Raw genomic sequence first — 16,025 nt, 5'->3', positions numbered from 1 at the left:
ATATGAAAAAGTAGTCACTGGAATGATGACACAATGCTACACAAATTAAATATGAAAAAGTAGTCACCGGAATGATGGCACGGTGCTACACAAATTAAATATGAAATAGTAGTCACCGGAATGATGGCACGGTGCTACACAAATTAAATATGAAATAGTAGTCACCGGAATGATGGCACGGTGCTACACAAATTAAATATGAAATAGTAGTCACCGGAATGATGGCACGGTGCTACACAAATTAAATATGAAATAGTAGTCACCGGAATGATGGCACGGTGCTACACAAATTAAATATGAAATAGTAGTCACCGGAATGATGGCACGGTGCTACACAAATTAAATATGAAATAGTAGTCACCGGAATGATGGCACGGTGCTACACAAATTAAATATGAAAAATTAGCCACCAGAATGATTTCACGGTGCTACACAAATTAGATATGAGAAAGTAGCCACCGGAATGATGGCACGGTGCTACACAAATTAGATATGAGAAAATAGTCACCGGAAAGATACATGGTGACCCAACTTTTGCTAACATAGTCGTTGACCGGACGGGCAACATATATGGATAATAGCCGCCCGCCGGCAGCGGAAGCTCTTTGATTGTTTACCAAGATCGTAAAAGCTCTGATACCATGTGAGAAATATAGGAAAAGAATATTATTGAATTGTTGTTGTGTCTACATTATTACATTGAGACCCTATTTATAGACACTAGAATACAATCCTTTACCAAGTAGGATACTATTTACTATTCCTATTCCTATTTGTATTCATATTCCTATTCTAAATAGGATTGTATAAACCTATTCCTATTCTAATAGGATTGTGTAAACCAATTCCTATTCTAATAGGATTGTATAAACCTATTCATATTCTAACAGATACCATAACAGGATAAAAAAGGGACAGATAGAATTGCACTACTTTGAAGGCAGATGGAAAAGACAAAGGAATGTTAATTTTCCTAGTTTTTTTGTTTTTGTTGCACGCATGAGCTCCTATTTATATAGAAGATTATTGGATGTCTTTTGTAGAGGATCATACTATTTTAGTAGGCTCGCTACTTTTTGGTATACCGCTTGTATACAGGCTTTGTTCCCAACACTGATAAAATTTACCTTATTTTAAAAAAGAAACAGGAACATCGAAAATAGGGAAAATCCAAGGAGGTGAAAAAAATCAGATGTGGGGTAACAAACCATAATGCTAATATTACTGAAGAGACTTACCAAGCCAACACTTTTTACAATAATCAAAGTACGCATCCGAGCTGCTCCAGCAATCATGACAATGTACTGCCTGATTTGGTCGGTGCTGATTTAAAGGCATCAAGCTCTTCCACATGGCAAAGTATTCAAGCAAAAGAATCAAAGTGAACAATAGTACAAAAATCGGCCAAACTTTACGAATGATTCGCCGTTCCAGAAGAACACAAGAAGCTAGTAAAGCAATGTAGAGCAAGGAGACGGCATTAAGTAAAGCAAAGCTGGTGAGAAGCAATGCTAGCATATTGATCTCAAGCCCAAAGAGGTTGAACATATTCTCCACCCAGAATTTCAAATAAATTTTCAAGGTAGTCTTCTGCATTTCAAGTCTTTCTTTTCTCAGTGATACAACAAGCTTCTTATTCCACTTATGACTCTCCTTTCTGCTTCCCCAGATAGAACCAAAAGAATATTTACTTCTACTTCTATACTCGGAGACTCCTCTGCTAGAGGACACACCATCAGATGATTGATAGAGACTCTGGTCGAAATACGGGCATGACTTGCTTGATGTTCGCATCCCTTGTGTAGAAAATTCATTGGAGTCTGCTACTGGCTTGTTTTCCTCATCAGGAACTAAAGGCATTACATCTTCTTCTGAGACGAACAGTGGACAAGGTTCCTCAGATTTATTGCCATTCAAAAGAGAAGTTGGCATCTTTTCCAACCAATGGAAAACATTATACTGAAGTGTACATGCGGCAACAACAAGCACTTTAGCCCTCAAACCTGCTTCAAGACCCCAAAAGCTTGGTCTATACACCTCGAGGCCCAAGATAACAGATAAAGCATAATGCTTTTGTCCAGGAAACATCCCAGCCTGTTTACCCCACATCTGAAACAGATATTCTATCGCCACTATAAATCCAGTGTAAATCAAGAACAACTTGGATGGTATTCGGGAAGCTTTTGGCAGGGTTGAACAGAGGACAAGACCCAGAAGATAGAAAAGCCCAAATGCACTTATTGGAGATAATGATGCATAAAACAGAGCTATGAACAAAAATTTTTGACTGTGCCAAATGAGAAACCGTCTGATGAAACCAAATATCCCAAACTGTGATGGACCAGGATCTTCTGAATGGATGAATTTGCTTTGTCGCCTCTCATAGCTATACATTTGCATCACAATTACGATTGCAAGAGACTGCCATACATTTTTAAATAGTGATGCTCCATGGTGATAGCCAAGGTATACCTGAATATCAAGGTTTTTGGACATCCAGGCCTCGAAAGTGGGGAAAATGCTCAAACTATAGATGAGAACAAACACTGAAATTGCATAGAGCTTTAGTGGATACCATAGGCGCCTCTTCGTTTTCTCAACTAGTTGTCTTCCAATGATCCAGAACAGAAGAAGGAAGATGTACCCAAAAGACACGTAGTTGGGTGTCACCAAATACACCGTGATAAGAATGGTCACAAAAGCTATATAGGTTCCAAATGATCTATATACAGACAAAAATCTCTGCCCTATGGCACTGAGATATGAAGCTATCCTCTTTTCTGCAAGGAAATCAACACCATTAGGATAAGACGGTAAAATGGGACTAATTAAAACGACAGTTTTAATACATTAGAATACGTATGAGGACAATATCCCAACATTAACAAAGAAAACTTGAGAAGTAACCATTGAGTTGCAAAATATAATCAGTCAATTCGTCCTCTAAAGACATCCACATACTGAATGTCAGTCTTGTAAGAAGGTTACACCTGAGAAAGCACATCTGGATCGAATATTAGTAACTACTACTACTACTAAGCCCCAGTCTCAAACAAGTCGGGGTCAGCTATATGTAACCTCACAGACCATGTTACTCCTTTTAAACTCATTTTTTTTAGAATGGTAACAGTGAACCTTTTAAACTCATCTTGGTCCAATATTATTGAAAATAAGAATAATAAAAATAGAGGATGAAAAATAAAAGTACGAACATGACTAAAACACAATCTGAACTAATAATTATCGTCTGTATAGATCTTTTTCTTATTTTGTGCCCTATCTTTTGCTAAGTCGCAGGATCCAAGAGATTGTAGGTCCTCGAGACAACTTTCTTCCAAAGTATTTTAGGTCAACTTAGTGCATCTTCACTTACCATGGTTTACATCTACGGACCAGTGCATTTAGCAGACATGACCAAACCATCTCAAGCAACCTTCTTTCATTTTATCCTCGATATATTCTACTTGAACTTCGCATGAATATGGTCATTTCTAATCTTGTCTAGTATTATAAGATCGCACATCCATCTTCGTATGCACATATCTGCGACACTTATCTTGTGGATATGTTAGGATTTATCGGCATCCCAACATTCACTCTCATATGACACTGTTTGGTCATATACATGTTTTATAAAACTTACCTTTCACTTTGATAGACATCCTTCAATCCATCCAATTATGATTTTATGTGTAACATTTTCATCTATCATTTTATTCTCTTTTTTTTTTTTTTATGACAAGGGAAACCCGCAGCCGCTACCCTTTGGGTGCACTTTATGTGAATTGTTTGCATTTAGGCACGGCAATGCCATCTAATCTCACTTCTGACTAAACTTGCAATGCATATATCCAGTCTTACTTATTATCCTAGAACTCATATTTCCTAGAGTGTTTCTCCATAGTTCAAGCTTGTGGTCAACAATTAGCACAATAGCGTCAACAAATAGCATACATCATGAGACCTCATCTTGCATTATGTTGGTTTGCTCGTCCATAACAATGTAAAGATTACGAGCACAATGTCAATCTTTGGTGTAAACCAACATATATGGAGAACTCCTTTGAATCTCCTATTATTATTCTAACGCTATTGCTGATTTTTTCATACATTTCCTTTATGACGTTCATATAGTTAATATGAATATTTCTATTCCAACACCACCGAAGGATTTTTCATCAGTCTATCATATGTTTTCTCTAGGTCAATAAACACCATGTGTAGATCTTTTTTTCTTTCGTATAAACTTCCATGAAACTCCTTTGCAAAAAATATAGCCTATATTGAAGATCTACCAGCATAAATCTAAACGGCTTATCTGTCGCACTTGTAGTATCCCTAAGTCTACACTTGAACACTCTTTCTTAGAGCTTCATCGTAAAACTCATAAGTTCTCCATAATAGATAGCACAACTTTGGATGTCTCCTTTGTTTTTATAAATTGGAATCAGGGTACTCTTTCTCCACTTGTCAGGTATCCTACCACTTCTCAGTATAACATTAAAAAAATTTGGTAAGTCGTCCTACTCCAATTTCTCCAAGACACTTCCAAACCTCTACTGCATACCATCTAGACTGCATGTTTTCTAACCCTCATACTTTTCATGGCATCATATACCTCTGCCAGCCTAACCTATGAGTGTAGCTTAACTCTCTATCATGCACATATGTTTGGAGATCTAGAATGTTCTAGAATGACTAGAACAATTGATCAAAATTACCTCTACGTCTCTCCTTGATCTCATTATTGCATGTCAATACTTATTGCGATTGTCTTTAAGACACTTTACCTGGTTTAAGTCCTTACTTCTCTAGAGTTTAACAGCCTTAAGGTTTTCAGTGTTCATTTCTTGCAAGATTTAGCTCCATAGTCCAATGAGCTAGTTTGTACATATTTGTCAATTTGATAACTAAAAGTTTTAGTTTAAAAGAGAAGTCCTCACTTCTCTCTGTTGTGCTATTTAAATATTTTTTTCCCTTCTTTTGTCCCTAGTTTTTGCTACAAACCATCTATGACTTCTCCTCAAGCTTTATTGATAACTTTCTTAGCTTCCCACTTAGCACTATTGTACTCTTCAAAGACTTCTTCATCCTCTACTTTTGGTAACTACCTATGACACTTCCTTTTAGCTCTAATTACTCTATGCATCTCCTCATTCCACCCATCAGGATTATTGTGGTCAAGGTCCTACACCTTTAGACATACCTCATATTTCGCTTGCTACTCTTTTAATCCAACCTAACATTCCTTCCACAAAATAATTGCATCCCCCTCTAGGTCTCATACTCCTTCCCCCCGAAGTTTTTCTTGAAATGCTAGTTGGTTAGCATCCTTTAATGCCCAAAAGTTTCCTCCTTTTTTTGCTCTACCATTACGCTTTACATCAACAACTTATGTTGTACAGTAAAGGCTTCTCCTGGTAATTTCTGTCCTTACATAAGGTTGTACCCCATCCTCTAATAAGGATGGAGTTTGTTTCACTATGGTTACCCCTCTTAAATGTTATTAGGTGACAATCACTATTTCTAAAATATGTTTTAGCTACTACTATATTACAAGCTAAAGTGAATATACAGTTACTGATGACTTTAATTTCTTCTTTTCCCATTAGAAACATACAACAATCACGAATTAGCCGAGAGAAGATCCATACCATGTGAATGATCAGGATCGTGGTCTCTATTGGTGGAAGAGGCATAAACTGACAACAGGACTGATTTGTTTAACCCAGCTTTCAAAATGCTAAATCCCACAGGAGGACAAGGTGTATGCTGCACAATGGCTGAAAACGAGAATAACGTATCAAAGCCATGGTTATGAACTGCACAGAAGCATGCAAGCACTGCTATCTCGAGGAAATCATAATAGCTATCGCTTTGGAGTAGACCTGCAGGAGTTTGGAAGGATGCATCAAACAATGAAGAAAAAACAAATGCGGTAGAGAAAGAAAATGTGGGAGAGCAGAGAAAAATGAGCTAATTATTCATCCTATAGATGAAATCAAGATGACAAATCAAAAGAGAACATACCTAACTGAGACAGGACCGCCATACTCCATGAGCTTTTATGCTCCAGTGTTTGAGAGATTAGATTAAGGTGAAGAATATACAGGACAGCAAAATGAGCCTCGCATAGAAGGATTAGAGACTGGCGCATCTTTTCATTGATGTCATGGCTCAGAAGATAAACAAAAAAGAATATCACTGAAACAATAAAACAATCAGTTAACATCATGCACCAGATCATGCTCTACCTTAGCATCTTCTTCAAACTACATCTTTTTGGATCCATTACACCAACAATCAATACTACTTACTATATACAGCATGGATGAATCCAGGTTTTGTTGCAATAATGAATATCAGAACTAGCATAATAGCCCGAGAACATTTTCGTAATCCCCAGGCAACTGTTGCCACAATCAATACTTCGGTCTCTTCTTTCACTGCAATTGCAGAAGATAAAACACAGTGATGCAATTGAAGTACTAGGGAAAAACTGAAAAACCTAAGTGGAAGCCACAAAAATTAAGAGACATAGAACAGAAATTATCGTATAAATCATCTTGAATCCACTTTATGAATCAAAAGAATTCCCAATCACAAATAAATTAAGGGAAGGCAAGCAAATTATGAAGACTTTACATGCTGCAATGATAGGCTCCAAACAACTTCTGCATCTTTTAAATGAAGAGATCAGTATTCCGGGAATTGGAACATTGACAGAAAGGGTAAAGAGTAGGAATAAAAATAATTTAGGTGCTTCTCTACTATAGTAGTTGGCCTAACCCAACTGAATGACATTACAGAAGGTTTCAAACGTCAAATTAAGTGTGTAGCTAACCAATAAGTATGCGAAATAGCCAGATACATGGCCCACTCAAATACTCAATTGATACGACTCTTCCAGCTGATTAATGTACAGAAAACAATGAAGCTCATTTGCATTCAATGTTCACTGAAAGTAACAGAAGCAAACAAGTGACCATGATTCACCTATTCAGACAGTGGATCGACAAAATTCTTACTCCAGCAATGATAGTAGTACACTTCGTTGTAGCAACGGAAAAGTTTGCTTGTAGCCAAACAAAAGACACTATAGCCCTGCATGGTCGGTGTGTTACATCCAATTTTGGACACACAGAACTAGTGAGCTAACAATGAAGTTTGATTTATGACCCATTAATCCTATAGCACCCAAAACCAGTTAAAACTCTACCTTAGCAATTCTGCCAACATTTGCAAGTATGACGATTGAAGACTAGATATACACCCACACTTATCCGTATGCATATCAATATTTTTAGAACTGCCATACTCCTAGCCCGTGTTTTAAAAGGTGAGGGCGTGAGACGAGACGTTTTATACAGTACGGGGCGAGACGTAAGGCCCGAGACATGGGGTGTAATTCTTATGGATCTACAGGACGTAATCTCATGTATATTCAATTTTATAATTTTTTTGCTAAGAAAATAAGCAAAAGTCAAACGTTCAATTATTTTACAAATAAATTTTAATAAATAACCTATAATATTATAGAAAAAAATATTATGATTTTTATTTGAGAAAGGTATTAATAAGCAATAATGAAGAAAAAAAGTATTACAATTACTATTTGAGAAATATCATTACACCAATAATAAAAAAATATAATTGAAAGCAAAAAAGGTTCAAAACCAAAAAAATATATAATAATAATGCCCAGGGCGTACGCTTTTACGCCCAGGGCTTACGTTTTTATGCTTGGAGCTTACGCCCCAAATTCTAGGACTTACGTCTTATGAATCTACGTCTTCAATTTGCGCCCCAGAGCGTTTTTGGTACGCCCCGCCCCGAGACTCGTCCCAAAAAGCGTTTTTGAAAACACTGCTCCTAGCAGTACAAAAGTTCATGCCACTTTTTTCTAAGGTGTATAAGCAAGTTATTTCAACATCACAAAACTAGGGCAATAAATGACGGGTGAGTCAACCCAGCAAATGGAAGTCATCCTCAATTAATTGTACATGGAGGCTGAACCGTTATCCACAATTTGGAACTGTCACGTTCTCTCTTTTCAATCAATACAGCATGTATATGAATATCAAGGATATATTTTATCTAAACAGTCAATAGTTCAATTTTTTGTATTAAGGAAACCCAGCTATTCCGCAACTCATATACACAACAATGACAAGTTACTGTAAAAATACTAAGGAAGGTAGCTTTAGCTAACTCAACCAGTTTAGAGCAGAGTATTGATGCATGACTGAGTAACTATGAGGGCATTTTTGTAATATCTGATTGAGATTAAAGTATCCATTGGTACCTTCCTCACTGAAGCTGTCATTTGATGATTGGTTCTCTTCATCTGACATGCACAGAAAAACAGAGTTATTTACGAGATTGCCAACTGCAACAAGGATTCCGAGGAAAAACTGTGCAAGCAAGAAGAAGCCAGGAATAGGATAACGCCACAATCCAACCATCTCCCAGATCTCCATGTCCTAAAAATTCACAATCCAATGACTTTGTTAACTTGCAAGAATTAACTGATACGACATGACCAGAATCTAACAGAAAGTAGAAGGATACCTTCCCAAGCTTCCAGTTTAGGAAAACAAAGGCCACATTGAATATATATGTGCTCACTGCCCACAAAAGAATGAAGACTAGAAGCAACCCATTCAGTCGATGAAGACGAAACAAGGATGGAAAAGCATACAAAATGTAGCCAACATATGCTAGCAGTCCAAACGCACATACACTTGCAAAATGGAAGCTCCAAAAAGAAAGGGCAAACAAGGAGACCTGTCACATCGTATCAAAAGTTTTATCATATAAACAAGTATGGTAAAATAATACTTGTCATGGGGATTCAATACAATGCCTATATTTGATACATAATGAGAAGATTACATGATACATATCAAAATTTGAAAAAGTGAAAAGTATGTCATACCAAAGAAAGGGTTAGAAAATGATCATTTCCTTCCTCACTGGGACCCAAAAGAATACAACTAAGGTTTTCAATACGGACGGGGTTCAAAATATACAATGATAAAAACGCGAAAATTGAAGGATGATAAACAGAGAAGCAACCTAACGTTCTACTTTATTTAAACTTCTTTTGGTTTTTCTCAATTCCAAATTAGTGCCCCTTCAATCATATATTATCTTTGAAGATCATCGCGGTTCTTAAGAAAGGTGCAAGGATTGAATTATCAATATTATTATACATATTCTGTACTCAACGTCAGTATGTTAATTGACAAAAGTATAATTGAAAGGTGTGGAGAATGTCAAAGGCCCAAAGTAATACATCAAAGTTGTGGGAACGCCAAAACTTAAAAAAAAAAAAAGGGGAGGGGGGGAAGGGAGGGACACTGCAATAAGCAAGAACTGAACCAACAACCTTCGGTAAAATTTAAACCCTTTTGACCACTGAGCCAAGTTTCTCGGTTGTGGTAAAAGGAGGTTCATTATGGAAGACATACATAAAAATCAAATTTGACTTTGCATATACAGTGTAATTTTTTAATGAAGGGGGTTCAAACCCTCTTCCGCCCCCTAGATCCCCTTCTGCTGATGGAATATGAGGATATAACTTTCAATTGGAATGTTTTCATTACATTTTCAAGAAAAACTAAATCAATTTTGAATGGATAATGTGGCATTACAAATGAAACTAAGGATTAATATAGCATTTAAATTTTGCAACTGAAATCACAATTAAGTCACAGCATGATATGTTACTGAAATCATTGACGCAACTTTGATAGCAAGTGAATGTGTTGACTCAAGAATTAAAGGGGAAGATCCTGGCATTATGTGTAAATTGGACATAGAGAAGGCATATGATCATGTAAACTGGGAATTCCTGCTCAAAATTCTAGAGCAGATGGGTTTTGGGGAAAAATGGTTGATGTGGATTGGCTTATGTGTATAAAAACCGTTAGGTTCCCCATTCTGGTAAATGGAGAACCTGCAGGTTTTTTTCCATCAGAAAGAGGACTCAGCAGGGAGATCCACTCTCTCCTTTCCTGTTCATCTTAGCCATGGAGGGTTTTAACAGCATGATAAGAGTGGCTATTCAAAATCATTGGCTAAGAGGATTCGCGATAGGCAATCTTTCAGGGGAGGAGATGCAGATATGTCATCTACTATATGCAGATGACACAAATCATATTCTGTGAAGCAAAGGCAAGTCAGATTTCATTCATAAGGATGACCTTGGTGATATTCGAGGCAGTTTCTGGGTTATCAATAAATTGGAGGAAGAGCTGCATATTTTCCATTAAGGAGGTTCCTCAAATACAAAGTTTGGCAACTATTTTGAGGTGCAGAGTAGAGCAGCTTCCAACGACCTATTTAGGCATGCCGCTGGGACACAATCACAACGAGTTAGAAATATGGGATGGCATCATTGAGAAGATTGAAAAGAAATTGGCTAACTGGAAAGCCCAATACATCTCATTAGGAGGGAGAGTTACTTTGATAAACTCTGTTTTGGACTCACTGCCTACTTATGTGATGTCACTGTTCCCCATCCCTGCTAAGGTGGAGGAGAGGCTTGACAAGCTAAGAAGAGATTTTTTGTGGCTGGGAAACAAATAAGGAAAGGGCCGACATTTATTTAAATGGCAGGTTGTACAACTTCACAAGCAGTCAGGTGGAGGTGGACTTGGAATCAGAAATCTGAGAATTCAAAATACATGTCTTCTCTCAAAGTGGCTATGGAGGTTTACCAGGGAAACACATGCTTTGTGGAGAGAGGTGACAGTAAACAAATACGGTATGGATGGGAAATGGTGCTCCAACTTAGTGAACGACACCTATGGAGTTTCAGTATGGAGAACCATCAGGAATTTGTGGCCCAATCTAATCAGAAATATAGACTATAAAGTGGGATCTGGAACCAAGACTTCATTCTGGAAGGAGAATTGGATTGGAAATGAGTCACTGATGGTCTTGTTTCCAGACCTTCTCCTCCTGAGTATAAATCCGGAAGAGACAGTGGCTGATGTTTGGTCCCAACAGGGATAGAATATTGTGTTTAGAAGATTTCTTAATGATTGGGAGATTAGGAGAGTCGCTGCTTATTACAAATATTGGATGGGTTTACAGGGACAACAATGGAGGAAGACTCTATCAAATGGAGACATAGCAGCTATGGGGTGCTATCAGTTAACAGATTATATATCAAGGAAGTGAAAGAGTTGCAAGGTCATAAGATTGGTCCCTGGAACCAGATATGGAAAACCAAGGTACCAACCAAGGTGAAGTGTTTCTCCTGGCTGGTGGCAAGGAAACGTTGCTCCACTCATGAAAGATTAAAGAACAGAGGCTTTCACATTGTTTCTTGGTGCTCTCTATGTAATGAAGCTGAGGAAACTAATAGACACTTATCCCTAACCTACATTGCAAAGAGACAACATTATTATGGAACTTATTTTTGGGCCTAACACAAACAGAGTGGACCATGCCGGAACACACAGCAGATTTACTCAGTTGCTGGATCAGAAGGCGGGGGGGAGTAAAACTCAGAAAAAATGGTGGAGTATGATTCCATCATGCATATGGTGGTCCATATGGAAGGAGAGAAACAATAGGTGTTTCGAAAACAAGGCTAATACTTTTGAGAAGGTTAAATGGTTGTGTATGACAACCTTTTATTTTTGGTGTAAAGAAGAAGGAATCGATCAGAATGCACAAATTATAGATTTTATAGGAAATATGTAATCTAGTAGTTGTTTTGTCGTAGATTGAAATGATGTAAATCATTTTTTGGAGGTCTCCAGCATGTCCTTAATGCTGAATGCTGATGAATATAACCTTACCCTTATCAAAAAAAATAAAAATAAAAATATATATATATATCAAAGAGAATGAGTACTACTAATTTGGATCTAGTGGCGCCTCGCACTTCAGAATGATTCCAAGGGTTAATTTTCTGAAGGAAAAGATTGTTTAAAACCTGAATTTGTTGAAAGACGAACTTCACTACAGGTGGCATTGGTTTGTTTGTCCGGGTTTTTTCTTGATAAGGTAAAATAAGACGGGGCGTTTATTTGGAAATCGGAACATGTTTTGACGTCTTGCAAAGTAATTTACAAAAAACGTGTTTGTTTTTTCAATTGTTTATACAACAAGTTTTTTTAGAAGAAACTAGCTTTTTGATGTGTTAGATGTGGTATGTCATCTACTTATAGTCTAAAGCATTCTAACCTCATGAGTTGTCTTTGAGGTTGTGTCGAAGCAAGACCCATCTCTACTCTTGGCTACATAATGTTGGGGCCCCATGTTATGTTGTCAACGCTCAAGTGTCCCACATACGTTGAAGAAATGACATGTTATCTCCTTATTGATCTAGGAAAATCCTCACCTCATGAGCAAACTTTTGGAGTTGCATTAGGCTCAAACTCAATTCTAGCATGAAGAGGTAATTTGAGGGTCTTTTTCAAAGAAATTCTTCATTCACTCACAAATCTTCCAAAAACTCAATCTAAGACATCCATGGGGAACTTTCCTCTATGAATGTGTTTATGGAAGAAAGAGAAATCATTATGCAGCTTTGGTAACTTCAGAGGAAAACATAGAGTAGCTAAGGATCTTGCGTAAACAAAATGTTGGAAAAACCTATGACCATTTGAACTAAAACAAGTTGGACGTTGTAATGCTGAAGATGGGATTCGGGGATGAGTGGATAAAGTTCTGCATGCCAATGGTCCAACCACACTGCATCCAATGCAAGTTCTGGAATAATTAAGCCTGACCTTCCCCCACTATTTAGAGTTATTATGCTTATAAATTTCCCGTATTCATTATGTTTCTTGTACAAAAATGCTCTGCAACTCGTTCTGAAAATTTCCACCTCCTAATCTCCTTCTTTTGTTCCTTTGACGCCTCTTTCAGATAGAAGCAGATCCATTCCGTAGATTTCTTGCTCATAACTGATCTTCGCATCATCTTCCAACTCTTTTCAACCCATTCGTACCATTCAGACTTGCTCGTGGACCATCTGGTTATATCGAATGATTCGAAGCCTGCTTTGAAGTAAATTCTGTTCTCCTTCATCCTAAGAGCTAAATTGTATGCAATAATCACAGTGGGTGATTATTGTTGGCTTGAAAAAAGGAGGCTTAGATTCCGGTAGGAGTTACCGGAAAAATGAGCTTCTGCAGTCCTAGAAAGTAGGAGAGAGAAAGGACATTGGTAATCATTCCTGGGAGCTTTTTTGGTGAAAATCCTGATGCTGACAATAACTATATAATACATCCAGCATTTACAAGAAGGCAGCATTCTTTGGGACATAGGGGCTAGGAGGAACGTTCAAAACTTGAATGTAGTTGAATTCAAAAGCGTGATTAAAATGCTTTACAAGCAAAGTACATCACATGCTTGTTAGTATTCATGGAGATGAGGTTGGAAGAGATGCATTGTTTTCAGAGAAGTCATATAATTATAAGCTCTTGGTGAGGGAAGAAATCGGGTTTTCCGCATTCATCTAATCAGTTTGGATTTCCAGGGAACCACTTTCATATTATCTGGCCTGAAAATCACCAGAATATCATTTCGTGTCGCAATCTATTTGGAGCATATAAGTTGCAACTACTTGGAGGCATTTTTTGGGAAATCAAGTAGGAAAAGGGAAAGCAGACCACATTACCATTTCCAAAAAAAAGGGAAAGCAGACCACAATTCATAGTCGTTTAAGAACATGTACCGGGAAGCCGTACGTGAAAAAGTTGATGGTGAAAATTCGGAAAACTGTCCTCTTCAACAAAACATTAGTATGCCTCACACCAGATCTGCAATCACATTAGAATATATAAGTTTTGAGCAAAGACTTCACAAGATGTATCCATCAAGAAATTCAAACAATGGAAACCTATAAAGGTAAACGAAACTCTCCCTTAATCATCAGCAAAGAAAAGGAAGGATTCACAACCAAAAGGAGGAAATGTAGTCAATGTTGTCAAAATATGATCTTTCAAAAGTTTCTAGGAAGGAAAATAAGATTTATGTTCCATTACTAGACATAGCAAGGATGGTCCGAGCAGTGGAAGTAGCCACTAATCCTTGCATTAGGATAGACTGTCAACATCACACCCCTTGGGATGCGACCCTTTCCAGGACCCTGCAAACGCGGGATGCTTTGTGCACTGGACTTCTCACTAGCCATAGCAAGGATGCTACATGTATAAGGAATTTAAAAGGTTTGGTAAGACTACTGCTCATACTCGAGCAATTTTGACACTGACCTTGTTGCAACTCAAGAACTCTTTTATGTGCCATGTATATCATAAGATCATCTTGTACAAACTACAAAAATACTGTTTCCAAACACAAAAAATGCATACGGAACTTTTAAGGTAACTGTGTATGCCAATTGGCGTAGAAAGCCACTGAAAATAAGATAAACAAGTGGATAGATCGATAGATATAAACACTGCAGCAGTCACCTGTATTCACGAACAAAAAAGGAATGCCTCGAGGGAAGAAGCCGCTCAGTCAAGTTTCCTTCTCTCATGGTCATAATGAGATACATTTCCTCCAAATCACCTTCAATGAAAGAGATCTGCATACGGTAAATAAAATCACATTGTTATCCGCTCAAACTACCTGGACTGTTGAGCATGAACGAGAAAATGCATTTGTTTTAAAACAGCAAGAGAGATTACAATTAGTTTAAATAAATAGCATCACATGAGAATGGAAATCAAAAATCTATTCTAATGCAAACTTATCACAGCTGGATCATTCCAGAAGTTAGGCCAAATTAAAAATTCTTCCCTCTCAATCTTCCAAAAGAAACTAGCGCAGCGCCGAAGTCCTAAGACAGTTCCATGTAATAAGAGCACCAGGAATAGTAGTCCCTTAAGAATGTCCAGATGATCCACCAAAGGAAATAGGGGAAAGGCTTGAATAAAAAAGGAAAAAAACAATAAACTGGATATAGGATAGTAGGATACCAGAAGATGAAGGGGGAGAATGATATAGCATGGTGCCAGAAAATAAGCTCTTACTCTCTGCAGATTTATTCAACTTTGGCCTTGCTGTCGAGTACCGTTTCAGAAATTAATTTACAAGAACTTAAGGGATTTTATAAGGCTCCAGATGTTTAGCAAAATTATGAAAAAAAGTCCATATTTCCTTGGACCTTCATCAGAAAAGTTCTCAGTAAACTAGGAGAATGTTTAGACTAGAGAGGAGAGGAAGCAGGGAGAGTTAGAAAGCTTAGGTTATCACATAGCATGTTCAGAGCTGAGCCAACTGATTCAGTAGTCTCCATCTCTCCCTATATTTCAACAGAGACTCTTCTTCAAACATAGGTCTCTAGCTCCTACATAATTATATTTATATGACCCCCAGCACAAGAACAAGAATGCCCCTGGGACACACAAAGCTAAGCAAACATGTAAGAATCTGCATTTAAGCTTGCGAATAGATCTTACGACGACCAACTTGCCGAGAACAATATGAGGCATTAAGGTAGAGACTTAATGAGAATACCAATAAGAAATGGATCTTGGGCCTAACTCAACCCCAAAAGTTAGCTCATGAGGTGATGATTGTCCAAGTCATAGTAAAAAGACCACCCATCTGTTTAACTACCGATGTGGGACTCTTCAGAAATAGTACAAGCTGCTGATTAAGCTTCAGGTCTTTGTAAATGTTTGCAGATCAAATCTTAAGTTATGCTGAGACCTCATTAAATTCATAAAGTGACCCATCCCAAATAGTTCTTTTCCTTGGCCCATTGAAAAAAAATTTAAGTGCTTGGGCTAAGGAAAAGAATGTGATCTGCATATGATGGTATTTGTATTAAGGTAATGAAAGTGCCCCTCTCTCTAATGCTTTAGCTTTTAGATGATGTAGTCCACATATTTCAATAAATGGCAAGAATAGCACTCTATAAACTGTTTGTCAACTTTAATGAGCTTGGGAATGATACCTCAAAACACGAGAACTGAAACAGTAATTACTCCAACCATTGCACAATGTCAAAGGCTAAACAAAATATACATAAGCTATTTGTTAAGAAC

The 16,025-nt window shown here is 37.4% G+C and overlaps 1 protein-coding gene across 2 annotated transcripts in view; it reads right to left on the bottom strand.

Moving 5' to 3' along the window:
* Nucleotides 1-16,025, bottom strand: part of LOC102605335 (piezo-type mechanosensitive ion channel homolog) — a 37,400-nt gene that overhangs the window by 8,703 nt on the left and 12,672 nt on the right. For both annotated transcript variants that reach the window (XM_015313920.1, XM_006358376.2), the window contains exons 7-14: nt 14,442-14,557; nt 13,703-13,787; nt 8,572-8,787; nt 8,306-8,483; nt 6,318-6,446; nt 6,031-6,204; nt 5,655-5,888; nt 1,239-2,780 (exon numbers count right to left, since the gene is read on the bottom strand). In XM_015313920.1, the coding sequence (XP_015169406.1) occupies nt 1,239-2,780; nt 5,655-5,888; nt 6,031-6,204; nt 6,318-6,446; nt 8,306-8,483; nt 8,572-8,787; nt 13,703-13,787; nt 14,442-14,557 (2,674 nt within the window). The remainder of the gene's footprint in view (nt 1-1,238; nt 2,781-5,654; nt 5,889-6,030; nt 6,205-6,317; nt 6,447-8,305; nt 8,484-8,571; nt 8,788-13,702; nt 13,788-14,441; nt 14,558-16,025) is intronic.

Source organism: Solanum tuberosum, unplaced genomic scaffold (assembly GCF_000226075.1).
Source record: "Solanum tuberosum cultivar DM 1-3 516 R44 unplaced genomic scaffold, SolTub_3.0 scf00263, whole genome shotgun sequence".
Taxonomy (NCBI): domain Eukaryota; kingdom Viridiplantae; phylum Streptophyta; class Magnoliopsida; order Solanales; family Solanaceae; genus Solanum; species Solanum tuberosum.
This window is presented reverse-complemented; position numbering and strand designations above follow the sequence as displayed.